Here is a 16,767-nt window from a genome sequence, read left to right on the forward strand (position 1 = left end):
CCTAGGCTACAGAGTGACATTCCCTCTGCAATATGACAGCAGTAATAGCAAAACCCTAGGGCAAAAGCAGTGTAGGTGTTCGCATGTGCTGGCCACTAACTGCTGCCAAGTAAGCCAGGGCCTGAGCATAATCACTGTTAATAATTAGTCAATGTTGGCTTAGTTCATTTTTAAGTAATTATTTTTTCCATATTGGGAATTAAGCCCAGAGCTTTGAGTTCACTACTCAAGAACTCCACCAGTGAGCTATATTTTCAGCCTGATAGTTTATTGTTAACATTAAATATTATACTTTAGTTGTAGATAATTTTTATTTCTCCGAAAATGTAAAGATTTGTTCTTTAGAGTTATTTTTTTTTTTTTGGTAAAAGCTTTTGTCAGGCTGGGGGTGGGGGTGGATACCATATCCATCATCGAGCTAGTTAGGTTTGCCTTAAAGAAGCGGCTCAGGCTTGTCGGTCTCCTTCCCAGGAGTCTAGGCTGTATATATTATTGTTACAGAGATATAGAGCTTTAGAATAAGAAGATAGTTTACTGTGTATTTAGGTTAAGAACTCCATTTAAAAGATTTTAATGTCTGTTGCTTTGGTTCTGCTAGTTTAACCAACAGCTGGGATTTACTGAGAAAACAACTAAGTAGTTCACGGAGCTGGGGGGAGACAAAACAACCCAGGAGGCTCAGAAACTGAGCATCTTCAGGGCCTGAGTTCAAATCCCAGGATCTACATTATAAAAGTAGGAACTGACTCTTGAAATCAAGTTATCCTTAGGCCTCCACTTGGGACATTTGGGACACACACACTCACATACTTATATACTCACACACACGCACACACACTCATACACTCATAAATAAGTAAATAAATTTACAAGTATTTAACTACTTCAATGAAATGAAAAAAGAATAGTTAGCTCTGTATTAAAGGATACTTTAAACAATTTTAAATTATATTTATTTGTTGTGGGTATGTACATGCATGCCACAATACTGATGTCGCATGTGTGTATACCACATGGAACTGGAGTTGTGAATGGTTGTAAGCCCCATGTGGGTACTGGGGAATGAGCTCAGGTTTTCTGAAGAGCAGCTGGTGCCCTTGGCTGATGAGCCTCCTCTCCAGCCTCTTCCTGTCTCAGCTGAAGCATGACGCCAGCAAACCTCAGTTACAGTCTGAAAGGCTATCAACAACTCACTGGGCTGAAGACCTCGCTGTGCTTCCCAGCTCCACACTGGGTGACTCGCGACCATTTGTAACTCCAGCTTCAGAGGATTAGACAGCCTCTTCTGGCCCCAGTGGGTATCACACACGTGTGCATTGACATAGGTACATATACACATGCACATACATAAAAAATCGATCTTAACTATAACATTAAACACAGAAGATAAAGCAGTGGTGAGATCAGCTGGAACCAGATGGGAGCAGTCATGAAGAGGGCTGGCAGGAAGCAGGGTTCGCTGGGGAGCCTGGAGGTCAAGTGTCTGCTTAACAGCACTACAGCTCAGCTGTAACTGCCACTAGTTTTAGAGTACAGGGTTGGAGTTGGAGTCTGTAATGTTTCTTCCTGCTGTGTTTCCATGAAGGTAACAATGCCAAGTCTGTGAGCAGACAGTATTCTTTGAAGGTAACAAAGCTGGAACATGAAGCTGAGCAGGCAAAAGTAGAGCTCACTGAAACCCGAAAGCAGCTGCAGGAGCTGGAAAGCAAAGACCTTTCTGATGTTGCTTTGAAGGTAAAATTACAGAAAGAGTTCCGTAAAAAGATGGATGCGGCAAAGCTGAGAGTTCAGGTAAATTACAAAATACAGCCCTGTAACCTTACAAAGCCACCTTGCTCGTGTTTGTATAGTGTTTTTGAGACAGAGTCTCATTGTGTGTAGCCCTGGCTGTCCTGTCTAGGCTGGTTGTAAACTCACAGAGTTCAAGTCTGCAGAGTTCTGGCATTAAAGATGTGCTCTGTCATACCTGGCCAGGCCATCCTTTCTGCATTCTGAATCCCGCTGGGCTGGGATGAAGCCAGTGGTAGAGTGCTTACTTAGTATGTGTGAGACTCTGGTTTTGATCCCTGGCACCACAGAAGGAAAACAAGTCTCCCTTTGAGGATTCTTGAATTGAGAGAAATGGGATTCCGTTTTAATCATCAGAACTGTATGACATTTCCTTTTGCCTAGAGTGTTCATTACTTAATGTATTTTACAGTCTGGGTAGTATATTTCTTTATTCAATAAACATTTAATCTTGGCATGAAATCATACATATAAGAAGATATAAAGATAGCAAAAATTGTATCTATTTTTGAAGGGCAAAAGAGAAATGGTTAAGCAGTGCATATACAACATGGGACCAGGTGACACTTTGTAGACACTCTGCAGATGTGAACTGTTTCTGTTTTTGAAACTATAGTTGGCTGGTTTAAAGGGTTAGTCACTTTAAGTCCTACAACCTAGACTTCATTCCCACATGCTTTGGGTTTAGCAATAAGTTCAGAAACAACTACAACTTCTTTTCTAGGGTTGAGCATGTTGTTTAATGAGTGTGTGTGAGGCCCTAGGTTCAGTTCTGGGGGAAAACACATGCACATGCACATGCACATCCTGTTCACATGCACATGCACATCCTGTTCACATGTACATGCACATCCTAGTCACATGCACATCCTAGTCACATGCACATGCATATTCTGTTCACATGCACATCCTGTTCACATGCACATCCTGTTCACATGCACATGCACATCCTAGTCACATGCACATGCACATCCTAGTCACATGCACATCCTGTTCACATGCACATCCTGTTCACATGCACATCCTGTTCACATGCACATGCACATCCTATTCACATGCACATCCTGTTCACATGCACATCCTATTCACATGTACATGCACATCCTGTTCACATGCACATGCACATCCTATTCACATGCACATCCTATTCACTTGCACATCCTATTCACATGCACATGCACATCCTGTTCACATGCACATCCTGTTCACATGCACATCCTGTTCACATGCACATCCACATCCTATTCACATGCACATGCACATCCTGTTCACATGCACATCCTGTTCACATGCACATCCTGTTCACATGCACATCCTATTCACATGCACATGCACATCCTATTCACTTGCACATCCTATTCACATGCACATGTACATGCACATCCTGTTCACATGCACATCCTGTTGTTCACATGCACATCCTATTCACATGCACATGCACATCCTATTCACTTGCACATCCTATTCACATGCACATGTACATGCACATCCTGTTCACATGCACATCCTGTTCACATTAAGATAATGATTACTTATTACCTGCATAATATATTGATAACTTCCTTAATTCTTTTTGCTTGTTTATCAGAAAGAGTCTTGCTATGTAACCTTAGGTATCCTAGAACTCCTTTCGTAGACTAGATTGGACGTGAACTTGTGGTCATTCTCCTGGTTTTGCCTTATAGCTAGGATAGTCACCACTCCCTATCACCTTAACTTCTCACAGTGCCACGACACAAGTCTTGGATGTGTCATCTGTTTGCCTGGGAATAATTTGTTACATGCTAGTATTTAATACGACTATAAACACTTGGAAAATGGGAGTGTGTGTTTAGTGCTAATAACAGATCATCTTGAGTACAATGGACTTGCAGGGGAAATGACCAATTTCCTCAACTTCATCAGTGACTCAGGCTACAGTTGAATCAGAAAAATTGGACTTCAAAATAAGAGTGGAATATTGTGTAGTTACCACCAGGATCCATAGAAAATAAAAGGGAGTGGATTCACTTACATGAACATGTCTCCTTATATCTGATGAACATTTCATGAGTAACTGTGTCATGGAATAGGATTCGGAGTCCGGAATAGCATAATTTTGTATAAAAACTCACTTTTGTGTTCTAGTTTTCATCATATATTATATATACATATACACCCATATATATTTCACCATATATATAAAGCATGCATATGTATGTTTGAGACAGTGTCTCACTCTCTAGCCCAGGTTGTCCTGCAACTTATGATTATCTCGCCTCAGCCTTTTCAGTGTTGAGATTATAGGTGTGAGCCACTGTGCGTGCGTGTGTGCGTGCGTGTGTGTGTGCGTGCGTGCGTGTATGTGTGTGTGTATGTATGTGTGTATGTGTGTGTGTATATGTGTGTGTATGTGTGTGTGTATATGTGTGTGTATGTGTGTGTATTACAGAAGACACTGCAAGTGGATTGCAGATCAGGCAGTAACTAGAATACTTCATGCCACATATATTTTAAATTAGAATTCTTCATAAAAAAACAAAAGTGGTTGAGTTTCCTGATTGTTAACATGTTTCATTGTTTTTCATTTATATATCTGATGAACGTGCAATGTTTTCTTTTTTCTTTTTTCTTTTATTCTTTTTTTTTTTGTTGTTTGTTTGTTTGTTTGTTTGTTTTTCGAGACAGGGTTTCTCTGTGTAGTTCTGGCTGTCCTGGAACTCACTCTGTAGACCAGGCTGGCCTCGAACTCAGAAATCCGCTTGCCTCTGCCTCCCAAGTGCTGGGATTAAAGGCGTGCGCCACCACCTCCCAGCACGTGCAATGTTTTCAATTACAAAATTAGAAGTGAGAAATCCTGTCTTAAAATTTTTAAAAAGAACTGTAGAAAAGTAAAGATGCATTAGTGAACCTGTCACAAATAAGTGTACATGCTGGAAAATGCTGTTCCTATTGCTGGATGAAGATAGTGTTCCACTAGGAGATGGGAAAGCTATTCCTTCTTATTCTGGAATATTCTGTGTTATCTCAGGTCTTACAAAAGAAGCAGCAAGACAGTAAGAAGTTGGCATCACTGTCCATTCAAAATGAGAAGCGGGCCAGTGAGCTGGAGCAGAACGTGGATCATCTGAAATACCAGAAAGTACAGCTGCAGAGAAGGCTTCGAGAAGAGAATGAGAAAAAGAAGCAGCTGGATGCAGAAATTAAGAGAGATCAACAAAAAATCAAAGTAATCTTGTGCATAGTTCCTGCTAAGCATTGGTGAAACGCTCGGTGTCTCTCCTTGCCTGTTCCTCAGTTCTGTCCTGACTCACGAGAAGCTTGACTTAGCCACACAGTAAAAGCTGTTTACTCAGTTCTGAGTACTGTCTTGAAGGTTTGACATCACAAATAAGTTACAATGATAAACACTCAGATCTTTAGTTAAGAATGTCAAAAATGTAAGTTTATAAAGGTAACTTGTAAACAATGCCGTTGGTAAGGGACCGCTCATTTTCAGAATGCTTTGACACTCCTTGCTCCTGCTGCTGCCCGGGGGTTCCAGTGCAGGCCTGGCTCCCACCCCAGCAGTGCATGTATACCCACTGTGTCTTCAAGGTGGGTAATGGGAGGGAAGCGTGCATCAGCCCAGGTCTGGAGCGAGGCTGGTGGTGTGTCCACCCAGCATTTCTGTGCTTGCATGAGATGTGTGGGGAAAGCCAGCAGCCTCTCTGTGCCTGTCGGCTCCTGTCTGCTCCTGTCTGGTCTTGTCTAACGGTGCCTTCATCCACTTTGCTACCAGAACTTGTTGGAAAAGGGTGATCCTAAAAACAGTTCCCACTGTGTGCCAGGCTTTGGTCTGTTGGAACAGCAGACAGGGCCCAAAGCTGCAGCACAGCTAGAAACTCCCTAGGGCTTTTGGAATTAAGACTTCTTTCCAGAGTGGTTCTAGAGTCTAGGGAAGAAAGAAGAAGATAGCATTTGTCCCCCCAACACAGCTCCCTCCACTGTCCGCACCCCAGAGTAGATGAGACCATTTAAAACACAACACAGAACGTAGTTATGGAGCCTGAAAAGCATTTGCCCATTCTTACATTTTTTTATTATTATTATAAAAATTTTATTGGGATATAATTTCTTTACTACACAAGGGATTTGATATCATTTAATTTTATTTTTTATATTTTTATATTTTCATTTTTGCATTTATTTTTCTCTGTGTGAAAATGTGGTATACATGGGCCCCTGAATGCATGTGTGGGGTCAGAGGACCTAGTGCAGGGGTCTGCTCTTTCCTTCCACTTTCCTCACATGTGCCATCAGGCCTGGTGATGCCATATTTACTGAGACATCTTGTTAGCCTCTCCAGTCTTAATGAAACGTGACAGTATATGTATAATATGACACCTCTGACAATATATGTATAACACCTCTAACCCTTATCACTGCTTAATTCTGTGATATTAATTATACTTACAGTGAGGTACAGCCATCCTAATTGTTTTTTAAAACTTTTCAGAACTTCAAAAGGAAACTGCAATTATTCTTATAATTTACTTGTTTATATTTTATGTACACTGGTGTGTTGCCTGCGTGTTTATCTGTGTGAGGGTGTCAAATTCCCTGGAACTGGAGTTACAGTCAGTTATGAACTGTCATGTGGGTGCTGGAAATTGAACCCAGGTCCTCTGGAAAAACAGCTGATACTCTTATCCACTGAGCCATCTCTCTAGCCCCATGAAACGCTATAACTATTATCAACACTGTGTCAGCACCTTCCTCAAGCTTGTCTCTGTGGATTTGCATTTTCTCCATCTGTCTTATAAGTGGGATAATGCAGCCTCGGGCATCCGGCTCATTTACTTGCAGTGTGTCCAGGGTCCATCTGTGTTTAGGATTTGTTAGCATTTATTTACATTCCAAATGTTATCCCCTTTCCCATTTTCCCCTCTGGTACCCCCATCCCATCCCCCCTCCTCCTGCTTCTATGAGGGTGCTCCCCCTTCCACTCACTCACTCCCTGCTTACCACCCTGGCATTCCCCTACACTGGGGCATGGAGCTTTCACAGGACCGACGGCCTCTCTTCCTATTGATGTCCGACAAGGCCGTCTTCTGCTACATATGCAGCTGGAGCCGTGGGTCGCTCCCTGTGTACTCTTTGGTTGGTGGTTTAGTCCCTGCGAGCTCTGGGGGGAGGGGGGGACTTCTGGTTGGTTGATATTGTTGTTCTTCCTATGGGGTTGCAAACCCCTTCAGCTCCTTCAGTCCTTCCTCTAACTTCCTTCATTGGGGACCCTATATCTAGTTTCTTGATTCCTTTCTGTGTGTTAGATGTTAGTCCTGTGTTGGATATGGAGCTGGTGAACCTTCTGATGTTTTTTGTACATGGCCCACTATATTTGAATCATCACCACCTCCCTTGTTAGCTTCCCATTCCACCTCACACCCATCAGTCAGTGCCTTTCTTTGCCACCTCCACTCATCTCTCCTGTCTTTTCTTTTTTGTCATTACCAGTGAACCCTGTTTGGTTGTATACAGGAGCCCACACTCATTACCAATGGCTGCACCATTGCTGTTGCTGCTTATAAATCCTTGTTGGGGCTGGGGACCCGTGAGTCCCTCCCCTGTCCATGCCAGGGTTTTGACAGGCCCAATCTTTTGGAGTATAATATTACTCTAGCTCAGCCTGGCCTCCAACTCACTATGTAGCCAAAGATGGCCCAGATGAATCTCTGATCACAAAGTTTCACTCCCTGAGTGTGGAGATTGCAAGCATGTTCAAGCATGCCCAGTTTATGTGGTGCTAGAGATTGAACCTGGGTCTTCCTGCATGCTGGGCAGGGCCTCTAACGGTTGAATCACATCCTTATTACATCCCTGTGATGGTTTTAGTGCACAAAAGCTTTAAATGTTGTAGTCTACTTTATGTATTGCTTAGGATTTTGATGTCAAGCCTAAGGTGATGAAGCACTTCGTCTGTATTCACAGAAGTTGTATGGCTGTAGCTTAATACAGTCAGGCTGTCACTCTACTTGGTGTCCACTTTCATGTGTGATGTGATACATGGGCCAGGCTTCCCTGTGGCAGGCACTCCAGTCGCACGGTCTGTTGAAGACACAGCTCTTTGCTTCTGATGGAACAGACAAGGGTGTTGTCAAGACTGAGTTTGGACTGGGCAATGAGGAGCATGCCAAAAGCACACAAAGCTGGAGAGTAAGTCGGATGTCCAGTGGACAGGCCACTGACCACAGTTGGAGAATATCATAGTCAGCCTTCTGAGCTCATGCTTGTAACTCCCCAATTCAAGGGGTTGAGGCAGGAGGATGGTAAGTTCGAGGCCAAAACCAGGCTCTATATTAAGATCCTGCCTCAGAAAGCTTGTCTCTCTGACTCTAGTGTGGGAGGATAAAGAAACAAGGGTGGTACTGGGACACTGGAGCACCCCACTCCTGGAGCTGGCGTGACAGAGACAGCAAGGTCCACTGTCAGTGTTAGAGAAGAGCAGAGACGGAGAAGCAGAAAGGGATGGAAGATGCTGGAAGCTAAGGGTGGACAGGCCGAGCAGTCAAACAGCCTAGCATCGGGAGGTGGTGAACAAGGGAGCTGAGCATGAGGGAGAGAGCCTGGTCTGTGTATGTCCCTTGCTGTTCACAAACGCTGGCTAGCCCTGATTATTTGATTCTTGAGAGCGTGGTTGCTGGGTCTCCCTCTGTGTGGTCTCTAGTATAGCCTGGCATGGATGCCATGCTTGAATTTGTGGCCTTACTGGGACCCCTACCTTAAGTCAGATCCCACCTCATGGAATACTGTGTGGTTCTCTTTAGTTACGGGTATTCTCCAGGTCAAGTCTCAAGAATATAGTTCTGTGCCATTTGCTTTGGGTTTTCAGAGTGAGGCATCCCAAGAAGGACCTTTAGCTCTCAACACCACCTAGCTGCCAGCTCAGTAGGAGTCTTTCAAACGGCTGCTTGCCAATGCTCTGAGTGTGGAGAAGAGGATTTTCCTGGCATCCCTCTGTCAGTGTGGCCACTGCAAGAGCCTTTCTTTGGTGTTCACACCTGAGTTTGTCCCCCTTCCTTCCCCCCCTTTCTTATCTCTCTCTTCTCCCTCCTTCCTTTTCCTCCTCCCTCCCCACCCTCTCTTTAGAACTATCTGCATACAGTTTCTGGGGCTTTCCCTTTGTCCTGCCTACACTGCCCTCTGACCTAGGGGTGTCCTTAACCAGGAAGCAAGCACACCTAGTCAGGCATGAGTCCTCCAGGACATACTCTATAGACTTTCTCCTCTGTTCTGTTTCCCAGATGTCCCTTCTTCTCTTCCTTTGCTATGGATACTAGCCTTTACCCACCTTGTAAGGCAGCTGTTTTCCAGCTGTCCCAGACTCTGGAATGCAGATGTGTTTTCTGCAGGCTTCAGGAATGTCAACTGCAAGTTTGTAGAGTTTCTGGTTCTGTCTCTGTTGTAAGCAACTCTTGGTCTTTTCTACATTCTTCCATCAGTACAAGGATCAGGCCTGCCTGTTAGACTGTGGATTGGGGGCTTTGTGTGACACAGGCTGTGACTTAACTCAGATATGGTGCTATCTACCTCTGTGCTTGGAACAAAGAAACCTCATTCAAAGGGCGTGTAACCTGCTGAAAAGCAATCTACCTTTAATTTAAACTTCACACTCTCTGGGGCAATTGTTTAGTGTAAATATTCCAGAAAAAGAAACAGATTGCCCCAAATGTAGTAACATTTTATGTATTAAAACAAAAAACTATGCTCAGTCCCAAAGGGTACCTTGGCGGTTTTGGAGATAACGTTTACACTGCTGCTTGTCTCCTTACAGCTGTCTAAACCATTCCAGAGCATACAGTGGCTTGTTCATGTCCTTTCCTGTTGTGACTTGGCCACACCAGAGCTCAAACCTGGGGTCTTTTATTTGTGAGGCATCTTCTTGGTGCCTCAGCCACAGCCCAAGTGCTAACATTCGGCTTTTGTTGTTAGGCTTTGAGAGTTTCTGTCACCCAGGCTGGCCTAGAGCACACACTCCCGCCTCAGTCTCCAGAGTGCTGTGATTACAGTCATATGCCACCATCCCAAGCAAGTCTCTAACACTATGGGTTGTGTCACGATACTGGGCGTTTTACTTTGAAGTACCTGTTTCCTTCTTACAGTGTTACATTCTGTCATTGCAACAATTCAATAGTACAATCAGGTTTGTCTTTTCAAGTCTGGCACAGGCACCAACTTCACCACTGTTTTATGTTGTAGCGCGCATTATACTATAAGGAAAAGGCCACGGTCTCTGCAGTCACATGTAGGGGAGAGGGAGAGGCACTGTAGAAGTTCACTTCCCAAGGGCAGGCAGGCCTTTGCTCAAGGAAGCTTCTTTCAGCATCCTGAAATTGCTGGGATATAGCAGGATAAATCTAGGATAAACTAGAGCCAAAGGGGAGGTTCACTGATACAACTCGGCACAACATAGGAAATGGGTCGCTTCTGCAGATGTGTCTCTGTGAGTTCTGCTTTGCACCACCATCCATGCCACACTAATGCTGACAACAATATGGACTTACACCCATCCATTCAGAGCTTATGCAGAGATACAAACATCGCTTTTATATAATTCTTAAATCTCTTGAATAAGAAGTCCATTAGACTTTCCCTACATTTCTCACCCTGGGACGGCATCTCTCTATCTGGTCATTGAGTAGATTTATTTTCTACCTCCGGAGTTGAGGATATTGCTGGCTAGAATCTACCCACCTAACCTTGTTTAACCTCTGGCTCCTGCCAATGGAGTTCTTGCTGGAATAACTCCCCACTGCTCTGGCTTCTTGTCTGAGCATGGCAATGCTTTTATTTCACCTTCCCTGATAGCATTATAAACTTGTGTTGATGCCAGTAGGCCTTTTGTCTAGTTTGTCAGCCCAGTGGCCTGGCTTTGCCTTCCATCTTGTATCCTTGCTTACCCGTAATGACTTGCCTGCATGCTTGTCCACTCAGAATCTATGCTACACGAGATTTAAGAAGTCTGCCAGTGTCTCTCTTCCAGCCGTGCCTGTGTGTTCCTTCATAGAGCTGACCCCCCCCCCCCTTGTGGGCACTGCTGTCACCCTGGGCTAGAGCCCCCTCTGCTCCTCCCCATCCCTCTGCTCTGTCTGTGCCAGAACTCAGGTGAGGGCAGTTACAGCACAGATGTTCACTACTCCGTGTGATTGTTTGACTCCCAGAACTGGGAAGTTTTGATCTTTCCTTTGACTTCTATCCAGATAGCCCTTCTGAAATTATCTCTGAGAAGCAGTCTTCCTTCTACATTTGTCACCGCCCAATGCTTTTGTAAAACATAAACTAACGGAAAAATGAAGTAAAATTATACTAATAAAAGCCACCACCCATACACGTTCCATTGCTTTCTCTACTTGTTTGTTTTTATGATAGGAACTCACTGTGAAGCCCAGACTGGCCTCAAATTCATGGTAAGGTCAGGGGACATGTGTGTGCTGCCACTGTGTCCAGTGTTCTTAGACAATCTGTCTCTCTAAAATATATATCTGTATCTATGTATATATACATATTCACTATCATTGTCTCAGTTGCCCTCAAAATGTGATCCTCCTGTCTCAGCCTCCTGAGTAGCAAGATTATAGGCATAAACCATACTCTACTAAGCACTATATTTAACTCAGTGGTTCTCAACCTTCCTAATGCTGTGGTCCTGTAATACAGTTCCTCATGCTGTGAGCACCCCATCCATAACATTTTTTTCATTTCTACTTCATAACTGTAATTTTGTTACTGTTATGAATCATAGTGTATTATTCATGTAGATAGAGGTTTGCCAAAGGGGCCATGACTCATAGGTTGAGAACCACTGTTTTAACTGATTGAAGTCGGTAGATATAAAATTATCAGATGGGATTGCTATCAAAGTATCTAAATACTTTCAACTTCTATAATTATCCATCATAGATCGGAAACAAACAAACCCATGTTTAACCAAACATCTGTCCAAATCTTACTCTGAGAACTTAAATAATCCTTAGGTCTCTTGAATAAGAAGGCCAGGTCCCTCGGTCTCTTCCTCCCTGTATTTCTTTCCCTGAGTTAGCATCTATGTGATCCATCTTATCCATGGCTGCCTCTGATCCATGCTTTCCTTCCTGGTCCCAGGGTCAGTGATGAGGAGCAGTGAGCATTGGTTTAGTCTTTGTGATGCAAAGGGAAGTTAATGGGGCTGGAGACTGCTCTCTTCGAAGTCTTGCCCTGTCTGCTCTTAAAGGCTCTGCAGGCTCCCATTAAAAACAATACTTATTTTTAAGTCCATACATGTGGGTGTGTGGCTTTGTGCATGCATATGAGCACAGGTCCCAGAGTTCAGAACATCTGGTCCCCCGGAGCTGGCGTGACGGGTTTTGAGCCACCACCCGACTGGCTGGCTTCTGGGAACCAAACTCAGATCTGCAAGATCAGCACACACTCTTAACCAGCAAGCCTCTGGTGGAGCCCAGAATTATTATTCTGCACTGGGAACGTGCATTTCTACTAGAATAAGTTCAGACACAGCCATGGTAGATAGACAGCATGGGTGACTGTGAGGGTCACAGTCTCAGAACATTCCAATTTGTAACACAAAGAATGAAAAGAGGCTCAGTTGAGTCAGTAAACCCTGACTTCACTGCCTCAAAGGTGAGGTAACCTCACTCTTGTAGCAAGGCATGTGAATGCTAAGAAAACCACGCCAAGCCTGTGGGTGTAAATTTGACAGCACACTTGGCGCACGCGTGGCTCTGGGGTCTAACCTGACATGGATAAGGAAAGGGGGCATGTGCATGGCTCCGGCGTCTAACCTAGCATGCTTGTGGCTCTGGAGTCTAACCTGGCACTGATAAGGAAGGGGACTATGGGAGAGGGAAGAGGGGAGAAGAGCGAAAGATAATTTATCTGTGTATGTACTGAGAGGCCGGTAGCAAAGTGAATAAAGCATCTTATCTCTCTGTGTCCAGGAGCTGCAGTTAAAAGCAGGACAGGAAGAAGGTCTGAACCCCAAGGCTGAGGACATGGATGGGTTTAACTTGAACAGAAGAAAAAGTCCTTTCAGAAGTGTGGACCAATTCCAGGTCGGTCAGCTCAGTTCAGTGTTTCTAATTCTCTTTAGTGTTGATGAATATCTATATGTAGGTTAAAAATAGCAGATTCTGAGTAAACTTTTTCAAACATCAGATTTTTTTGCTTGTTTATAAAATATCATATATTTCTTTAAAAACATTTTATTAAATTATCTCTCATCCAGAAATGTGTTATCTTTCTATGTTGGCAGGAGTGATTTATTTGAATATTGTATGAAACCCATGTTCACTAGCTTATATTTATTCCCATAGAGACAGGTGTATTTCTAAAATCCAGAGCTCTACATGCAAACAGAACCAAATTGTGTATGTACTATAACATATTAAAGAGTATGTTTAGTGTCACATTTAAAAAAAAGAAAACCGTAACTCATAATTTCAAAGGTCAAAGAAATTGAAAATATTCAAGAAAAACTATACTTAAAATTATAATTATATTCAGAATACAAACATACCTATTTAAGTTTTGAAAAAAATTTTTTTTTTTTTTTTTTTTTTTTTTTTTGGTTTTTCAAGACAGGGTTTCTCTGTATAGCCCTGGCTATCCTGGAACTGGCTCTGTAGACCAGGCTGGCCTCGAACTCAGAAATCCGCCTGCCTCTGCCTCCCAAGTGCTGGGATTAAAAGCATGCGCCACCACCGCCCGGCCATTTTTTAAAGTTTTACTTATTTTATTAGTGATATTTAGAGTATGGGTATATTCTCATATACCATTTGCACTCAGAAATATTTTCAACAATTGTAATTGTCTTTTTTTCTACTGGGAACCCCACTCACAGTTGAGAAATTTTGTAAATACTAACTTAATTGTGAACTTTATAAGGCCTCTTACTGGGTCTAAGGCTAAACTCAAGTATTTGAACACTTAACGGTACCACTCCTGAGAATCACAGAGCTGCTGCTACTGTAGACTCCAGTGTCGCTTTCTGACAGGGTCATCTTCACAGGCTTTGCATCTCAAGCTTACTTGCTACCTTGTCTCTTTGTTATTGTTCTGTGATGGGGTCTTAGGCAAGCTCAGGATACTCTGAATTTCCTGAATTTGGGATCCTCATACTGCCACATCTGGAGTGCTGGGACTGCAGGCTGGGATTCCATGTCTGCTTCCTCATTGTCTTAATAGACTTTTCTAGGATTCTTTCATTGGGCCCTTGGAGGACTGGGAATTAGTACCAACCTGACTTTCTATTTATCTGTTGTTTTAGTGGCTTTAATGACATTTCAGTGGCTTGTGATCAAATGTATCTTAGTCATGTTTTTACACTTGTACTTGCTTGTGGTGTTTAATTAACAGAATACTAACATATTTACTTCAGAAGTCCTTCCATCCTTTTACTTTATTTTATAGTATTTGAAGTTGACAAGCTACAAGGTGGATTTGTTTTTTCATGGACTATTTATTCCAGTGTTGATAGACTAGGGTATTTATTTACTTACTCATGTGACCTTGTATCAGATACTATCTGCAGGCCAGGCAGTAGATCAGCAATTAGTCACAGGGAACTGAACAATACAGTCTGTCAGGTAGCTCCCATTGGAGAAGGCAGGATGGAGAGTGCCAGTGGAAACCCAGGAGAGGCATGGCCTCTCCACAGGTGGGAATATTTAACTGATGTAGAGAAAGTCAAGCTGCCTTTGTCAGGCACAAATAGCTTAAGTGTAACACAGTGGGGTAGTAATTTTAACTCCCTATAAAACAACACACAGCATGTTAAGCAGAATCACCAGTCAGGTGGCAACAGGAATTGCTCTGATAGTTTTCCTGTTTGTTTTAAAGATTTTAGCCACTTAAAATGAAATGATTTTTATGGTAAGAGGAGAAATAAATCATAGTATTTCTTTTAACATAGAAATTGGATGAGCAAAGAAAGTGGTTAGATGAAGAGGTAGAGAAGGTCCTGAACCAGCGTCAGGAACTAGAGTTGCTGGAGGAAGACCTGAAGAAACGTGAGGCCATCGTCTCCAAGAAGGAAGCCCTGCTTCAGGAGAAGAGCCGCCTGGAAAACAAGAAGCTTCGATCTAGCCAGGTACCTTGTCTGTCACTTTTTCCTCTCTAACAGGTAAATCTGGAGCTGGATGGATGGTTAAGTGACTCCCAGCACACACAGTGGCTTACAGCATTCATGTACAACTCCTGTCTTAAGGGATCCTCTTCTGGCCTCCTTGAGCACCAAGCATGCACATGGAACACAGACATACATTCAGACAAAACAACTCTAAACATAAAAAAAAAAGCTAAATCATAAACTTAGTAATTTGCTTTCCATCTAAAGATGAGGGCCAGAGTTTGTATCTCAAGAACCCACATAAAAGTGGGGTGCAGAAGCATACACTTATAATCGCTAAGAAGGCAGGTTGTTGGCCAGCTGGTCTACCAGATCACTGAGTTCCAGGTTTAGTGAGAGGCCCTATCTCAAAAAATATGTGAAAAAGCCATTGAGGAAGACACCTGATATTGACTACTGGCCTTGAAACACATGTGCATGCATGTGCATGCATGGCGCGCGCGCGCGCGCGCACACACACACACACACACACATACACACTCACTCATGGGGTTGGGGTAGGAGGGAGGAGAGTGTTATAGATAGAAGCCAAAGGAAAAATTGTTCTCACTGTAAACTGCCCCTTTATCAAATGACTGTCATCAAAGTGTTGCTGGGCTGAAATAACACGTTCAATCTTCTTTCAAATGTGACTTTTCGTTAACTTTATATTGTGGTAAAATACATAGAACATAAAGTTGACCTTTGTTCTGTTCTTTACTCGTATCTTTATATAGCCTGGCCGTGACCATGTGCCCCGTGTCTGCTGCTAGGATTATAGGGATGTGTCTATGGTCATGGTCAGCTTAACCTTCACTTTTAAAACCACTTGTTTTGAGTTTACAATTCAGTGGCATTAATACCTACAATGTTGTATGACTGTCACAACTATATATTACTAAACCTCTGTTTCCCAGATAGAAAATTTATAACCTTACAGAGTAACTCTTCTTTCCCCACCTTCTCTGTCAGCCTTGATTAGTAACTTCCATGAGATTTCAGATAGGTTATACTATGTGATATCTTATAGTGGGCATGAGCCGTAAAATGTTATCTATATTTCACTACTACCCAAAATCAGGGGTTACAAGATTCTCATAAAAGAAAAAGGATTTTGTAAAATGAAGATTTTTTTTTTAATTATAAAGACTTGAGAAACATCATAAATATTTTTCTGTAGGACTTAGATCTTACAAGCCAGTTAATGAAGTAGTTTTGTGAACAGGTTTGTGTTCGTTTCAAATTTTTAAGAAGGGATGATTGTAGAAGCAAAAGTAGCAGAAACTGTTCTTGACTTATCTGCATGTATACTAATAGCATCTAAAGATGAAGCTGACTTGTTCAGACTTGAAGATACACTTTCACTTAGAGCCAGCATTGGTTCCAGGGTGCATCCACACCCAGGTCAGAGGACAAAGGACCAGTGCCCATGTAGTAAGCATCTGCTCCAGAGGCTCTGAGTGTGCCCTTAACACTGCTGTACTGGGAGCCATATGTGACTCTGCTATATCGCCCATTTCTCAGTCCAGCTGGTCACTGAACACAGGGTTTGGGTAGCCACTCCAGCAAGCATGATCCCTGATGGAATACCCAGGTAACTTGCTTAAACTGTCAGGGTCAAGTTGTAGAAACTATCCCTCAAAACATGGAAAATATCAGCAAGAAATTATCAAATGAGAATTAATTACAGTAGATAATAGAAGAAGTGACCCAGCCCTTTACAGTTCGTTCCATGTCACAGGAGAGAAAAGAAAACAGGTATGCAGGAAAGCATTTCCTTAAAATATGTTTATTTGATGAGCTAGAAAAAGAAAACATTAAAAAGCTGCTTTCTGATTTTAGACACTTGTAATTTTTTA

At 42.7% G+C, this 16,767-nt stretch overlaps 1 protein-coding gene across 3 annotated transcripts in view; it reads left to right on the forward strand.

Annotated features, from left to right (window-relative positions):
• Positions 1–16,767, forward strand: part of Kif27 (kinesin family member 27) — a 76,981-nt gene that overhangs the window by 32,302 nt on the left and 27,912 nt on the right. For all 3 annotated transcript variants that reach the window (XR_013112024.1, XM_076938909.1, XM_076938910.1), the window contains exons 10-13: positions 1,586–1,791; positions 4,799–4,996; positions 12,741–12,854; positions 14,714–14,890. Coding sequence is in view for 2 of the 3 variants with exons in the window: in XM_076938909.1 (XP_076795024.1) it covers positions 1,586–1,791; positions 4,799–4,996; positions 12,741–12,854; positions 14,714–14,890 (695 nt within the window). In the remaining variant the exon portion in view is untranslated. The remainder of the gene's footprint in view (positions 1–1,585; positions 1,792–4,798; positions 4,997–12,740; positions 12,855–14,713; positions 14,891–16,767) is intronic.

The sequence above is a fragment of the Arvicanthis niloticus genome, chromosome 8 (genome assembly GCF_011762505.2).
Source record: "Arvicanthis niloticus isolate mArvNil1 chromosome 8, mArvNil1.pat.X, whole genome shotgun sequence".
Taxonomy (NCBI): Eukaryota; Metazoa; Chordata; class Mammalia; order Rodentia; family Muridae; genus Arvicanthis; species Arvicanthis niloticus.